Raw genomic sequence first — 16,784 nt, 5'->3', positions numbered from 1 at the left:
CTGATATGTCATTTCCAAATATTTTCTCCCATTCTGTCAGTTGTCTTTTGGTTTTGTGGACTGTTGCGTTTGCTGTGCAAAGCTTTTTATCTTGATGAAATCCCAATAGTTCATTTTTGCCCTTGTTTCCCTTGCCTTTGGCAATGTTTCTAGGAAGAAGTTGCTGCAGCTGAGGTTGGAGAGGTTGCTGTGTTCTCCTTTAGGATTTTGATGGACTCCTGTCTCACGTTTAGGTCTTTCAACCATTTGGAGTCTATTTTTGTGTGTGGTGTAAGGAAATAGTCCAGTTTCACTCTTCTGCATGTGGCTGTCCAATTTTCCCAACACCATTTGTTGAAGAGACTGTCTTTTTTCCATTGGACATTCTTTCCTGCTTTGTCAAGATTAGTTGACCATAGAGTTGAGGGTCCATTTCTGGGCTCTCTATTCTGTTCCATTGATCTATGTGTCTGTTTTTGTGCCAGTACCAGACTGTCTTGATGATGACAGCTTTGTAATAGAGCTGGAAGTCCGGAACTGTGATGCCGCCAGCTTTGCTTTTCTACTGGCTATTCGGGGTCTCTTCTTGTTCCATACAAATTTTAGGATTATTTGTTCCATTTCTTTGAAAAAAGTGGATGGTATTTTGATGGGGATTGCATTGAATGTGTAGATTGCTCTAGGTAGCATTGACATCTTCACAATGTTTGTTCTTCCAATCCATGAGCATGGAACGTTTTTCCATTTCTTTGTGTCTTCCTCAATTTCTTTCATGAGTATTTTATAGTTTTCTGAGTACAGATCCTTTGCCTCTTTGGTTAGATTTATTCCTAGGTATCTTATGGTTTGGTGTGCAATTGTAAATGGGATCGACTCCTTAATTTGTCTCTCTTCTGTCTTGTTGTTGGTGTATAGGAATGCCACTGATTTCTTTGCATTGATTTTATATCCTGCCACTTTACTGAATTCCTGTATGAGTTCTAGCAGTTTTGGGGTGGAGTCTTTTGGGTTTTCCACATAAAGTGTCATATCATCAGCGAAGAGTGAGAGTTTGACATCCTCTTTGCCGATTTGGATGCCCTTGATTTCTTTTTGTTGTCTGATTGCTGTGGCTAGGACTTCTAATACTATGTTGAATAGCAGTGGTGATAGTGGACATTCCTGCCACGTTCCTGACCTTAGGGGGAAAGCTCTCAGCTTTTCCCCATTGAGAATGATATTCGCTGTGGGTTTTTCATAGATGGCTTTTATGATATTGAGGTATGTACCCTCTATCCCTATACTCTGAAGAGTTTTGATCAAGAAAGGATGCTGTACTTTGTCAAATGCTTTTTCTGCATCTATTCAGAGGATCATATAATTCTTGTTCTTTCTTTTGTTAATGTATTGTATCACGTTGATTGATTTGTGGATGTTGAACCAACTTTGCAGCCCAGGGATAAATCCCACTTGGTCATGGTGAATAATCCTTTTAATGTACTGTTGGATCCTATTGGCTAGTATTTTGGTGAGAATTTTTGCATCCATGTTCATCAAGGATATTGGTCTGTAATTCTTTTTGATGGGGTCTTTGTCTGGTTTTGGGATCAAGGTAATGGTGGCCTCATAAAATGAATTTGGAAGTTTTCCTTCCATTTCTATTTTTTGAAACAGTTTCAGGAGAATAGGTATTAATTCTTCTTGAAATGTTTGGTAGAATTCCCCTGGGAAGCCATCTGGCCCTGAGCTTTTGTTTGTTGGGAGATTTTTGATGACTGCTTCAATTTCCTTAGTGGTTATAGGTCTGTTCAGGTTTTCTATTTCCTCCTGGTTCAATTTTGGTAGTTGATACATCTCTAGGAATGCATCCATTTCTTCCAGGTTATCTAATTTGCTGGCATAGAGTTGCTCATAATATGTTCTTACAATTGTTTGTATTTCTTTGGTGTTGGTTGTGATCTCTCCTCTTTCATTCATGATTTTGTTGATTTGGGTCATTTCTCTTTTCTTTTTGATAAGTCTGGCCAGGGGTTTATCAATCTTGTTAATTCTTTTAAAGAACCAGCTCCTAGTTTCATTGATCTGTTCTACTGTCTTTTGGTTTCTATTTCATTGATTTCTGCTCTGATCTTTATTTCTCTTCTCCTGCTGGGTTTAGGCTTTTTTTGCTGTTTTTTCTCTAGCTCCTTTAGGTGTAGGGTTAGGTTGTGTATTTGAGACCTTTCTTGTTTCTTGAGAAAGGCTTGTATTGCTATATACTTTCCTCTTAGGACTGCCTTTGCTGTATCCCAAAGATTTTGAACAGTTGTGTTTTCATTTTCATTGGTTTCCATGAATTTTTTAAATTCTTCTTTAATTTCCTGGTTGACCCATTCATTCTTTAGTAGGATGCTCTTTAGCCTCCATGTATTTGAGTTCTTTCCGACTTTCCTCTTGGGATTGAGTTCTAGTTTCAAAGCCCTGTGGTCTGAAAATATGCAGGGAATAATCCCAATCTTTTGGTGCCAGTTGAGACCTGATTTGTGACCTATGATGTGATCTATTCTGGAGAATGTTCCATGGGCACTAGAGAAGAATGTGTATTCTGTTGCTTTGGGATGGAATGTTCTGAATATGTCTGTGAAGTCCATTTGGTCCAGTGTGTCATTTAAAGTCTTTATTTCCTTGTTGTCCTTTTGCTTAGATGATCGGTCCATTTCAGTCAGGGGGGTGTTAAAGTCCCCCACTATTATTGTATTGTTGTCAATGTGTTTCTTTGCTTTTGTTATTAATTGCCTTATATAACTGGCTGCTCCCATGTTAGGGGCATAGATATTTACAATTGTTAGATCTTCTTGTTGGATAGACCCTTTAAGTAGGATATAGTGTCCTTCCTCATCTCTTATTACAGTCTTTGTTTTAAAATCTAATTTGTCTGATATAAGGATGGCCACCCCAGCTTTCTTTTGGTGTCCATTAGCCTGGTAAATGGTTTTCCACCCCCTCACTTTCAATGTGGGGGTGTCTTTGGGTCTAAAATGAGTCTCTTGCAGACAGCATATCGATGGGTCTTGTTTTTTAATCCAATCTGATAGCCTGTGTCTTTTGATTGGGGCATTGAGCCCATTTACATTCAGGGTAACTACTGAAAGATATGAATTTAGTGTCATTATATTGCCTGTAAGGTGACTGTTATTGTATATTGTCTGTGTTCCTTTCTGGTCTATGCTGCTTTTAGGCTTTCTCTTTGCTTCAAGTACCCCTTTCAATATTTCTTGGAGGGCTGGTTTTGTGTTTGCAAATTCCTTTAGTTTTTGTTTGTCCTGGAAGCTTTTTATCTCTCCTTCTATTTTCAATGACAGCCTAGCTGGATATAGTATTCTTGGCTGCATATTTTTCTCGTTTAGTGCTCTGAAGATATCTTGCCAGTCCTTTCTGGCCTGCCAGGTCTCTGTGGATAGGTCTGTTGCCAATCTAATGTTTCTACCATTATAGGTTACATATCTCTTGTCCCGAGCTGCTTTCAAGAGTTTCTCTTTGTCTCTGAGACTCGTAAGTTTTCCTATTAGATGTTGGGGTGTTGACCTATTTTTATTGGTTTTGAGAGGGGTTCTCTGTGCCTCCTGGATTTTGATGCTTGTTTCCTTCCCCACATTAGGGAAGTTCTCTGCTATAATTTGCTCCAATATACCTTCTGCACCTCTCTCTCTTTCTTCTTCTTCTGGGATCCCAATTATTCTAATGTTGTTTTGTCTTAGGGTATCGCTTATCTCTCGAATTCTGCCCTTGTGATCCAGTAGTTGTTTATCTCTCTTTTTGTCAGCTTCTTTATTTTCCATCATTTGGTCTTCTATATCGCTAATTCTCTCTTCTGCCTCATTTATCCTAGCAGTTAGTGCCCCAGTTTTTAATTGCACCTCATTAATAGCCTTTTTGATTTCGATTTGGTTAGATTTTAGTTCTTTTATTTCTCCAGGAAGGGTGTCTCTAATAACTTCCATGCTTTTTTCAAGGCCAGCTAGTATCTTTAAAATCATTATTCTGAACTCTAGGTCCGACATCGTACTCATGTCCGTATTGAGAGGTCCCTGGCAGACGGTACTACCTCTTGTTCTTTTTGCCGAGGTGATTTTTTTCATCTTGTCATTTTGTCCAGAGGGGAATAGATGAATGAGAGAACAAAATGCTAACTGGTTAACAACGTCCCCAGCAAATATACTGTATACAAATCAGAAAAGACCTAAAACCAGGGGAAAAGAAAGGGAAAGAAAGAAAAAAGAAAGAGAAAAAAAAGAAAAAGAAAAAGATAAAAACAAACAAAAACAGAACAAAACAAAAAAAACAGAATATGATCAAATATGATCAGGCTAGTGCATAGATCAGTGCCACACACTTGATTTTGGGTGCATTTTGGTCTGTTAGAAGAAAGTGCCTCCTAAAATTTTAAAGAAAGACTTATATATGTACAAAATAAGGGTTGATACAATGAAGGGATGGAAGATGACTGTAAAGATGAAAATTATAAAAGATTTTATAAAAGGAATTGATAAGAAGTTGTTTGAAAAAAGAAAGAAGAAGATTTAAAAAAAAAGAAAAAAAAAGGGAGAGAATGTGATCAGGCAGGAGACTAGAACAAAGCCATACACTAGCGATTTAGGGTATATTTTGATCTGTTAGAAGAAACTGTATCTCAAAATTTTAAAGAGAGAACAACTTATATATATATACCAAAAATAAGGGTAAGTACTATGAAGGAATAAAATATGACTCTAAAAATGAAAAATAAAAATTTTTTTTAAAAAAGGGATTGATAAGATGTTGGTTGAAAAAGGGAAAAAGAAAAATTCAAAAAAAAACAGTTAAAAAAATTAACTTTGAAAAACAAATGAATCATGGTAAAAAAGCCATGAATTCTATGTTCAGTATTCCCCTAGCGCTGGAGTTCTGCCGTTCTCCTTGATCGGTAAACTTGGTCTTGGCTTGCTGGCTGTTCGTGCTCATCTTCTGGGGGAGGGGCCTGTTGCCATGGTTCCCAAATGTCTTTGCCGGAGGCGGAATTGCCCTGCCCTTGTGGGTCCAGGCTAAGCAATCTGCTCGGGTTTGCTCTCGGGAGCTTTTGTTCCCTGCAAGCTCTCGGTACAGCTTTAGAGGACGAAAGTGAAAATGGTGGCCTCCCAATCTCTGCCTGGAGGAGCTGAGAACTCGGGCCCCGCTCCTCAGTGTGCCCCCAGAGAAAAGCAGTGACTCCCATCTCCCTGGTCTCCGGCCGCACTCCGTGCTCACCCAGCCTGTGACCGAGTGTATCTATCTCTGGCACCCAACTCAGTGTGGAGTCTCCAAACCCAGCAGATCCCTGCGGTGCGCTCCCGCACCGCTCCTCCTGGGGGAGGAAGGGGAGTCTCTCCGGCTCTGCCGCTTGTTGGATCCCTGCTGGAGGAGCAGTGGCCCAACTGGGCCGCGGATCACAGTTTATGGCCACCCCGAGCTGAGAGCCCGCTCCTCGGCTCCGTCTCTGCAGCCGGCTTCCCCGCTCCGATACCTAGGAGCTCTGCTGCACTCAGGCACCCCCGGTCTTTCTGTGACCCCGAGGGTCCTGAGACCACACTGTCCCGCGAGGGTTCCACCCCCAGCTTAGCCACTGGAGCAACGTCCCTCAGCGGAGCCAACTTCTAAAAGTTCCGATTTTGTGCTCCGCGGCTCTATCACTTGCCAGAAGCGGCTGACGGAGGCCCCCTCCCCTGCCGTCTATCCTCCCGAGTATCGCCTTGGATTCACTCTCCGCATGTCCTAGCTTCCAGAAAGTGGTTGCTTTTCTGTTCAGAGAGTTGTTGCTATTCTTCTCTTCGATCTCCTGTTGAGTTCGTAGGTGTTCAGAATGGTTTGATCCCTATCCAGCTGAATTCCTGAGACCAGACGAAATCCAGGTCTCCTCAACATTTTGTAGTTTTCAATGATTAAGTCTTTCACCTTTTTGGTTAAGCTTATTCCCAAGTATTTTATTCTTTTTGATGCTATTGTAAATTGAATTGTTTTCTTAATGTTTTTTTGGATTGTCCATAGATTGTATAGAAACACTACTGAGGGGCGCCTGGGTAGCACAGTCGGTTAAGCATCCATCTCTTGGTTTCAGCTCAGGTTGTGATCTCAGGGTTGAGAGATTGAGTCCTGCATTGGGCTCCACACTTAGTGCAGAGCCTGCTTGAAACTCTCTCTTCCTTTCCCTCTGTCTCTTCTCCCCCCCACAAATCAATAAATCTTAAAAAAAAGGAAGAAACACAACTGATTTTGGTGTGTTGATTTTGTATCTTGTGTGTGTGTGTGTGAAATTTTTTAGGATTTCCTACATAAAAGATCTTGTCACTTGTGAACAGAGATAATTTTATTCCTTCCTTTCCAATTTGTATGACATTTATTTCTTTTCTTTTTTTTGCCTAATTGTTCTGGCTAGAACTTCCAGTACTGTGTTGAATCACAGACCTGTACCCCTGAAACAAGTAATACATTATATGTTCATAAAAATTAAAATTAAAAAGTAAATTCATTAAAAAAAAAAGAAGTGGTGAATTTCACAGTGGACATCCTTATCTTGTCCCTGATCTTAGAGGAAAAGTTTTCATTTTTCACCATTGAGTATGATATTAGCTGTGGGTTTTTCATATATGGCTTTTATTATGTCAAAGTAATTTCTATCTATTCCTAGTGTGTTGAGTGTTTTATTATGAAAGGTGTTGCAATTTTGTCAAATGCTTTTTATGCATCGATTGAGATCATGGACTCTGAGATTTTGTAATCCTGGAAATGGTTCTGAGTCTCAGCCCAAAAGATGTTGGGAGAGGCCTCAGCAATTAAGAAATTACAGTTTTATTTCATAGATTGTTCTCTTGCATACTTCTTAGGAAAGCCAACCACTGTTTTTAGTTGTATCAATCAGATATAGATATTCCCCTTCCTTCACCTGGCTACTATTTTCTTAAGCCCAGCAAAAACTTTAGCATCCCCTCTTTCTTGCTAGCAATTAGAAGAAAAAGTAAATCAATTTAGACTTATTTATGACTGTCTAGAAGCCATTTTTATGGGATGGATTTAATTTTTAAATTATCATACAGTAAAACTGACTTCTTTAGTAGTGTACAGTTCTATGAATAAACACACATACAGATTCATGTGACTACCACCACGATCAGGATATGGAAGAGTTCCATTACCTCTTGCAATCTATCCCTTTATTGTCTCTCCCTATCTTGAATTCCTGGCAACCACTAATCTTTGTCATTACTGTAATTTTGTCTTTTTGACAATGTCATACAGTGTGTAACATGTTCTATCTGCGAGTAGAAGCTTAAGTGTGACTGATGACTTTGCTAGCCATCATTTTGAACAACAGAATTATCTTAAACCATGAGCCTGGTATCATCATCATGGTAGGAGACCATTATCATAGATTCAGTATGTTGTATCAACCTCAGAGCATCAGCCTTTGAACTTCTAACAGTCTGCTGAGAAGAATGTTAGCCAATGATAAGAGTAATGGTTGAGGACTGGTACCAATCTTTTAGCAACTGGATCACAAGAAATAATAATAGGAAGCAAGATTACCATATGTGGTACATGGTCATTTTATGGACTACTACATGCCATCATCCACACATGAAGGACAGTGAGGAGAAAATGTATTAAGCTGTAAACTGCAGGACTGCACAAGAAATGATTTCCAACAGAGTATAAAGCAATTATGTTTTGTTTCCACTGTAATGGCCAGTGAATTAATTTTTTGATCTGTTAGATGAAACACATCTAGTAGAGTAAAATGGAAATAGTCATATTTTATCTGTTAGCATGCTTTTGGCTGAAAGTAACAGAATATCCAGCTAAAAGTGGGTGAAATAATAAGGGGGTTTCTTATCTCACATAAAAAGTTCTTTAGAGGTAAGTGGTTCCAGGTCACTGAATCAGTGGTTCTCAACAATGTCATGAAGACTCCAGTTCTTTCCATCTACTATCCTCAGTATGAAAAACTTTTGGCCCTCTTGGTTGCAAGATGGCATCATTTCCTCCTACAACTGCATTCAAGAGTAGGAAGCAGGGGGAAGGTAAGGTGACATATCTTCTCATGTATGCTTCTTTTTTTGTTTTGGAGGAAAATCTTTTCCCAAATCCCCCCAACAGTTTTCTCTTAAGTCCTATAGTTAGAACTGGGTCCCTTGGTTATTCCTACTTGAAGGCAAGATATGTATCTAGCATTTTTATATTTATCACGTGAAGTGGGCTTTGATAGGAGGAAGAAGGGTAAGGGAAATAAGTTCTGGGAGGGTAACAGATCTGCCTCATCCCACTGTTATGAAGATTAAATGTAGTAATGCGGGTAAGGCACATCTAAATGGATTGGGCACATAAAGAGCTCCATCCTCATTTCTTTGTTTTGTTCTCCCTTTCTGCCCTTTCAGGTTTCCTTCCTCATTCTCCAGCTTTAAAAGAAAGGTGGAAATCCAGAAACTTTACTCACCTTTCCTAAACAAAGGCACCGCTTGTCTCTTTCACTCCAACCTACTCTTTGGAGTTCTGCAGTTCTAGTTTCCACACACTTTTTGGAATCTCCCTGACCTCTCAAGAAAGTTCCTGACCTCAGATTGAGAAATACATTTTTATGGCCAGCCCATGGATGTTGATTATAAAAAAGAAACTGAAATGTCAATTATATATCAATTAAAAAATATAAACTGAGAAATCTTTAGAGAACAAAAAAAGAAAAACACAACAGAGTGTAAGTTATTTCTACAATGTTTGTCTGCACTAAAAATCATCTGTTTCAGTGGAGCAAAGCTCTTTGCATCAAAAAAGGAGCAAAAGGCACCCCTGTGCCTATCTGTACCGAATGCTGGCTCTGTGAACACCATAAGATATTCCTTGCCATCAGAGCAATGACTTCAGTTTTTCCATTCCAACTGTGGTGAAAATGAATAAGAAAACTATATCCTGCCTCTGCAAGCAGGATACAGGCTCCACGCTAATCAAAAAAGGAAGATTCATTATAAAACAATATTTTACTATCCAGATTCTGAATCATTTCATGGACTGCCACAGGATTAGAATGGGGATATTGTACAAGACCAAACCTTTGGAAGAACGCTGTTTTTTCCTAAATGAGCTCCTCTTGCTGTTCTCTGATTCACTGCAATCTAAATCTCACAATTTCACCTCTTTCTCTTTTAATCATATTCCGAGATAGCTATTTTAAGGGGGCATGGGAATGGTGGGGGGTTGCAGATAAAACAGGGGCCAGGGCTCATCTGAAAATGCATGAACTGAGAAGTGCCAGTGAAATACTGGCACCACTGTAGAGGCGCCTGGGTGGCTCAGGCATTAAGAGTCTGCCTTCGGCTCAGGTCATGATCCCAGGGTCCTGAGGTCGAGGCCCGCATCGGGCTCCATGGGAAGCCTGCTTCTCCCTCTCCCACTCCCCCTGCTTGTGTTCCCTCTCTGCTGTGTCTCTGTCAAATACATACATACATACATACTGTCACTGTAAACAGGTAAAAGGGAAGTAACATTTTTAGAAACCTGGTTAGTAGCAATAAAGACTTAAAAGGGCTGTGCTCTATTTGCCAAACCGAGGTTGATTTAGCAATGTACTCGTGAACCAGTCCTGATGAGAGGCACTCTGAGCTGAGCACCTGAGTGACTTCCCTGGCTCCGAGAAGGCAGATGGGTTTCCCTGTGTTGTAACCATCAGTGAAGCCAGGTGAAATCTGCTCTGCAGTGCTATCATTCATGAACATTCATAGACAAAAAATGTGGACAACCATAGATCATGCTGCTGTGGGATTCTGCTGGATACACTGCAAAGGAAAACCACCAGCAGCTGTCTGAAGCTGGGTTTCTTTTATTAACATTTGGTTAATACAGCCTTTACCATGAAACAAGCCAGATGAAAAACCAGCCTTCATTAGGAAGGCCTTTGTACAGGCTGCGACAGATTATGTTGTTGTGACCAAGTCAGGAGGTTTTCATTAACTTGCACACTGTACTGTGCCCAGCATGGACTTAAGTGCTCTGGGATCATATAGAGGGAGTTGGAAGCTGGATACTGCCTTGTGGGGGCATGATCTCTCTTGCTTCCGGGAGGAGGGAGGCAGACTAACATTCAGGAAACTGAAAGAAACCTATGAAAGGTGAGTGCGGGATTCATGCTCAATTGTGTGGGACAAGTATGAGTAGGTTTAAAAGGACACAAAAATCCATCTGAGTTGAGTCCCTTGAGAGCAAGAGCCCCAACTGGCTCATTTTGGTATCTTCAGCGTTGTGAATTTGTCATACAAGGTAAGGGTTTAATTGGTAAATTTCAAATAAAGTTCAACTCTATATTTTTATTTACCCATCATTTCAATCCTACCCAATTTTATACCTGCTGTCTCTGCCTATGCACTTAGAATATACATCTAAATTAAAGCACCTCAAAACACCAATAAAGTTTCTAAACAGTCACACTCTCACACATGCACGAACACACACACTTACTCACAAGCTCTCATTTATTCTCATTTTTATTCTTGTCTCTCGTGATCTCGTGCTTTTTCTCACTCCAGAACTGTTTCTAGGAGTTGGAGAACGAGTAGAGTAGAACCTAGTTTTTCAAAGCCTTCATCTACCAGTTCACAAAAGCACAAGGATGAAGAATTAGAAAAGTAGAGGAAGAAGACAAGAGCATGATGATGGGGGAGAGAAGAGAAAGAATAGTAGAGAAAGAAAACCAGAAAAATCAAGCTTCCTATTGTGAGTAGGGAGTTAATTGTAAACGATGATACTTTTACCCTAACAAGGACAAGGAGGATGGCTCCCAGATTTTATAGCAGGGTGATCCTCTTGCAAAGACTAACTGCTTTGGGCTTGTTGACTTGTGGAGAAGCAGAAAAAAGGAAGTACATTCACATCTCCATTCTGTAATAAATGCCAGTGACTCATAGTTCTTGAATAGTTTAGTTTCTTGTAGGTAGACTTAAGTTTTGTATAGGTCTTTCCCATTGAGCCAACTCTCATATAAAATGAAATGAGGAGTACCTTTTTGGGAAAAGAGTTGATTACTTAGTGAATGCAGATGCCTTCTGTGGTGATTAATTTTATGTGTCAAGTTAATTGGGCCCTGGTGTATTTGGTCAAACATTATTCTGGATGTTTCTGGAAGGGTGTTTTTGGATGAGACTTAACATTTAAATTGGTAGATAGACAAGCAATCTGTGACAAACGAGGCAGTAATATATAATGAAGAAAAAAGAGTCTCTTCAATAAATGCTGCGGGGAAAACTGGACAGCTACATGCAAAGGAATGAAACCGGACCACTTTCTACCACCATACATACACAGGTAGACACACACGCACGCGCACACACACATAACTTAAAATGGTTTAAAGACTAAATGTGGGACCTGAAGCCATAAAAGCCCTAGAAGAGAACACAGGCAGTAATTTTTTTGACATTGGCAGCAGCAAAATTTTTCTAGATACGATTCCTAAAAAGCAAAAGAAAAAATAAACTATTGGGACTATATCAAATAAAAAGCTTTTACACAGCAAAGGAAACCATCAACAAGACAAAAAGGGAACTGTCAACAAAAGAGGCAACCTACTGAATGGGAGAAGAGATTTGCAAATGATATACCCATTAAGGGGTTAATATTTAAAAGATATAAAGAACTCATACAACTCAACACCAAAAAACAATCACATTAAAAAATGGGCTGCAAATGACATATCAGATAAAGGGTTAGTATCCAAAAATCTATAAAGAAGTTATCAAACTTGGGGCACCTGGGTGGCTCAGTCGTTTAAGCATCTGCCTCCGGCTCAGGTCATGATCCCAGGGTCCTGGGATCGAGTCCCACATCGGGCTCCCTGCTCGGCGGGAAGCCTACTTCTCCCTTTCCCACTCCCCCTGCTTGTGTTCCCTCTCTCGCTGTCTATCTCTCTGTCAAATAAATAAATAAAATGTTAAAAAAAAAGAACTTATCAAACTCAACAACCAAAAAACAAATAATCCAGTTAAGAAATGGGCCAAAGACATGACTAGACATTTTTCCAAAGAAGACGCACAGATGGCTAACAGACACATGAAAAGATGCTCAGCATCACTCATCAGAGCAATACAAATCAAAACCACAATGAGATACCACCTCAGACTTATCAGAATGACTAAAATTAACAAGTCAGGAAAAAATAGATGTTGGTGAGGCTGCAGAAATACCATATGATCCAGTAATTCTACTACTGGGTATTTACCCAAAGAAAACAAAAAAAACTAATTTGAAAGATATCTGCACCCCTATGTTTATTGCAACATTATTTATAATAGCCAAGATATGGATGCAACCTAAGTGCCCAATGATAGATGAATGGATAAAAAAGATGTTTTATATATATATATGTATAAAAATATTACTCAGCCATAAAAAAAGAATGAGATACTGCCATTTGCAACAATTTGGATGGACTTAGAGGATATTAAGCTAAGTGAAATAAGTCAGACTGAGAAAGACAAATACCATATGATTTCACTCATATGTGGAACCTAAAAAACAAAACAAATGAATAAACAAAGAGCAGAATCAGACATATAAATAGAGAACAAACTGATGGTTGCCAGAGGGAAGGGTGGTGGGTGGATGGGCAATACGGATGAAGGGGAGTGGGAGATACAGGTTTCCAGTTAGGGAATGAATAAGCCACGGAAATAAAAGGCACAGCCTAGGGAATACAGTAAATGATATTGTAATCGTGTTGTATGGTGACAGATGGTAGGTACACTTGTCATGAGCACAGTATAACATATGGAGATGTTGAATCACTCTGTTGTACACCTGAAACTAGTGTAAGTAACACTGTGTGTCAACTATACTCAAATAAAAAATTTTTTAAATGACACTAATGGACAATAAAATTTAAATAGAACACATATAATACTTTTTGTTTGCTTATTTATTTTTGAATATATTCATCTAATATCTGGTTTAATATAAAACAATGATATTTCCCCAAAAAAAATTTTTAAAGATTTTTTATTTTTCAGTAACCTGTACACCCAATGTGGGGCTTGAACTCACAACCCCAAGATCAAGAGTTGCACGTTCCTCTCATCGAGCCAGCCAGGCACACCAACCCCCTCAAAATTTAATTAAAAAAATTTGATTGAGTAAAGCAGACTGCCCTCTATAATGTGAGTAGTTTCATCCAATCAGTTGAAAGCCTGAAGAGAAAAAAAGGCTTAGCCTCTCCTGTGCAAAAGGGAGTTCTCCAGGGCAGACTTCAGGATTCAATCTGCAACACTGACTCTTCCTGGTTTCTCCAGCAGACCGTGTTTGGCTTGAACTGTAACTCTTTCCTGAACCTCCAGCCTGCCAGCCTCCTGCATCAGATTTTGCATTTGTCAAGTGTGTGCATGTGCACATACACACGGTTCTGTTTCTCTGGAGAACCTTGACAAATACAGCATTCTATAGGCTGACAAACAAAACTGAGATGCAGCAAACGTGTTCGCGCCTTTCTCCAGTCAGCACCGTAACTGAGAAGGTGAGAGTCCAAGATCTGAGGTCAATGGCCTGGTTCAGGTGTGAGCTCTGTTCTCTCTTAGCCCTCTGTCCTGGATAGTTCATCTAAACTTGAGAAACAATTGCCCAGGAGACAAGAACATTGCCAACCCCTAGTATATTAGTTTTATATGACCGCTGTAACAAATTACCACACACTCAGTGCTTAAAACAACATAAATGTATTCTCTTACAGTTCTGGGGGTCAGAAGTTTCAAATCAAGATGTCAGCAGGACTTCTGGAGGCTTCAGGGGAGGATGTTCTTGCTTTTTTCAGCTTCTAGAGGCTGCTTACATTCTTTGGATGACAATGCCTTCCTTGTATCACTCCAATCTCTTGCTTCCATTGCCACATCCCTGCTACTCTTCTGATCTGCTTCTCTTATAAGGACCCACACAATTACACTGGGCCCACCCAGGTAATCCAGGATAATCCCCCCATACAATACCCTTAATTTAATCACATCTGCAAAGATTCTTTTGACATCTAAGGTAACATTCACTGGGTTCTGGGATTGGGCCGTGGCTATCTTTGGGGTGGGAGGTAAGGCATTATTTGGCCCACCACACCTGGATACCAGAGGTCACTGGTTACAGATGGAAGGTGAGATAGGGGAGGGGTTCTGAGATTTCAGTGTTGCAACTTGAAATTTGGTCTTTTTGGAAAAGTACTCAATTATTTGGTGGATGCAGAAAGTTGCAACAAAGAAATGCTTTCTTGGCTGCTAAAGAGACAAATATGTGTTGGTACTGTATTTTTCTTTAACAGATGAAAATTCTCCTAGAGACATCACAGAGTAAAGATTCTTCCATCTTAAAAAAGAAATATAAACATGTTTTTTAAAGTATAGTATTCAGATCTATGTACACAAATCTGTGGGGACTCTTCCCCTGGCAGCTTTACCAAGTACTTTGTTCAGTCTCCTTTAAGTTACCTTTAGCAGGAATTCAAACATTTTTTGAAATAAAGGTCTTATTTATTTATTTGTCGGGGGGGCGGGTAGAGGAAGGGAGCACATGCACGACCAGGGCGAGGGGCAGAGGGAAAAGGAGACTCCCCGCTGAGCAAAGAACCCGATGTGGGGACTCTAGCCCTGGACCCTGGGATCATGACCTGAGCTGAAGGCAGACACTTAACTGACTGAGCCACCCAGGCATCCCAAGAATTCTAACATTTTAAGATGGACCTTGAAAAGCTCCCTCAACACATGTAATTCAGGTATCATAAATACATGTCATCATTTGCTTTCCAGAATATGTCATCCCAATATAAGTTTGAGAATTGTTTTGTGCCCTTAAATGATGAATACAACTTTTGAGAGAGTCAGTAACTTTCAGTGCTTCCCTCTTGGTTACATGAATAACTCCAGGGAAACCTCTGGCCTTTCTTTTTGGTGTATTGCTGTATTGTGGGTGTTCAGGGCACTCCACAATCTTTGCTTGGTATATTCTTAGCAAAGAAAACTTAGTTTTGAATCCATAGAAAAGAGAGAACATTGACTAAATCAGTTCTCAAAAATCATCCTGATTGCTCAATTTGATGCTCAACAATTGTTAGGGAGTCTATAATTTCGACCAGGCAATGAAGACTCATGGTCCGAGCCTGATTGAGGTTAAAAGGATTCACCTAATCTTGGGGACCCCAGGCTTACTTACTCTTGTCTAATGATGGCACTCTCTCCTAGGCATTCACCTACCTTCAGGCACAAGGGCTTCAAATAAATACCCAAGACTTGGTTTAGAACTCAAGGATGATTTATCTTCCCCATTCCAACGACATTTTACTCTACATAACTATGCCTTTTCCTCCTCCTCCTCTTCCTCCCTGTCTTCCTCCTCATCTTCACTCTGAATCTCTCATTATTTATCTATCTGGGATTGTACTTGGTCAGTCAATCCAGTTCCCCTTGATGAAATATCCCAGTCATTTCAAGCCTTGTCAGAAATCTTAGGCTCTGTTAGTTACTTCATTGTCCAATTCTGTGTTTTCTGCTTTTCTTCTTAAAACTTGACTTTACTGCTGGATGAAGAGCATTTTCCTGTCTTTCAGCAACAAGTGAACTGCCATCATGGAAAAGGAGGCCAACCATGTTACCGCTCCTGTCACTGTGTAGGCGAGACCTAAGAAAAGGCTACTGCCTCCACTCCATGTCAAGGTGGAAAGAACAACTGATTTTTCTCCTCTGAACCTGGTTACTGGAAAATCTAAGACAAGAAGACCTGTTAAGGATCTGTCTCAACACTTCTCAGCTCTACACTGTATATCTTAAATATATTAGGTTGAACCATATAACATTGTTTGTGTTTGTAGGTTTAAAAAAATGGTCGAATGTTCAACTTCATATTGTCTAATCTTTACCAGTGTTGTATCTTGCTGGAATGAAATTAAGTAAAAATAAGCCTTCCCTCTACATAGTTGTAATCTATAAAAGAGATACTGACACAAATAGATCAGACTGACTTACAGACAACTAAAAAAATGGACAAATATATTTAATTTCCTTTGGTAGACCCCAGGAAATGAAAAGAATACAGATGTGCTTTACAGCAAACCTAAATTTCTGTTTGTGAATCAGGAGGCCCAGGGTAGGCTAAAGTCCTTCATAGACTAAGCTTTCAATTTCTACCTTAGAGAAAATTCTTCAAGACTAGTGAAGAAGAAAAAATAACGAGATAGATGGCAAAACATTTTTTGGTGGGAAAGCTAAAGGTGGTGCATTCATCTGGGTTTTGAAAAGGCAAACAACCCTCACTGCTGGGGAGAATATATTTGAAGTGGGTTTGCTATCGTTAGCATTTCAATGATGTCATTTTGATTATGCATGTGGCCTGAGGTTTTTAAACATCTGGTGCCTTTTGTAAACCAAACTAATAAACAAATAAAGGCTTCTCATAGCAACGGCTCAGGACAGCGGCATTTCCCAGCAAAGCTCTTAAAAGGCCTCTAATCACTTGGCAACATGCGATTTAAAGGCACAAGCAAACTGGTTAGGAAACAAGTTCTGTCTCTCTTTCTTTTCCATCAAAATTCCTCACTGTCACCAGGTCCCTGTGTGCCACCTTGACCCGCGGCCTGTTTTCACTTCCCTCAGTTCCATTGAGAAGGCATTTTCCTCATACACAGAACATATTTTCCCCCTTAGGCGTGGTAGGTGTTTGCTGCAGCTCAGATTTAGTCCTTCTCCTGGCATGGCAGCCAGGCCTGAGGCAGGCTGGATACTACTCACACAGGGCTCAGCTCTGGTAGTGCAAGTAGAGGACTGAAGCTCAGG

The 16,784-nt window shown here is 39.9% G+C and overlaps 1 protein-coding gene across 6 annotated transcripts in view; it reads right to left on the bottom strand.

The window, feature by feature from the left end:
• LOC112825264 (cell cycle control protein 50C-like) overlaps window positions 1-16,784 on the bottom strand; it is a 55,242-nt gene that overhangs the window by 15,409 nt on the left and 23,049 nt on the right. For 4 of the 6 annotated variants that reach the window (XM_025873361.2, XM_073892621.1, XM_025873363.2 and 1 more), the window contains exon 9: window positions 15,250-15,717. The exons of 1 other annotated variant lie outside the window; for it this stretch is intronic. In XM_025873361.2, coding sequence (XP_025729146.1) covers window positions 15,527-15,717 — 191 coding nt within the window. In that variant the 3' untranslated portion in view covers window positions 15,250-15,526. Of the gene's footprint in view, window positions 1-13,703; window positions 13,892-15,249; window positions 15,718-16,784 lie in introns of those variants that run through there. One more of the 6 variants, XM_073892626.1, reaches the window with a different exon arrangement.

The sequence above is a fragment of the Callorhinus ursinus genome, unplaced genomic scaffold (assembly GCF_003265705.2).
Source record: "Callorhinus ursinus isolate GAN/ISIS: 27379988/994484 unplaced genomic scaffold, GSC_fseal_2.0 scaffold1, whole genome shotgun sequence".
NCBI classification, from domain to species: Eukaryota; Metazoa; Chordata; class Mammalia; order Carnivora; family Otariidae; genus Callorhinus; species Callorhinus ursinus.
The sequence above is the reverse complement of the archived record's forward strand: the minus strand, read 5'-3'. Positions and strand labels throughout refer to the sequence as shown.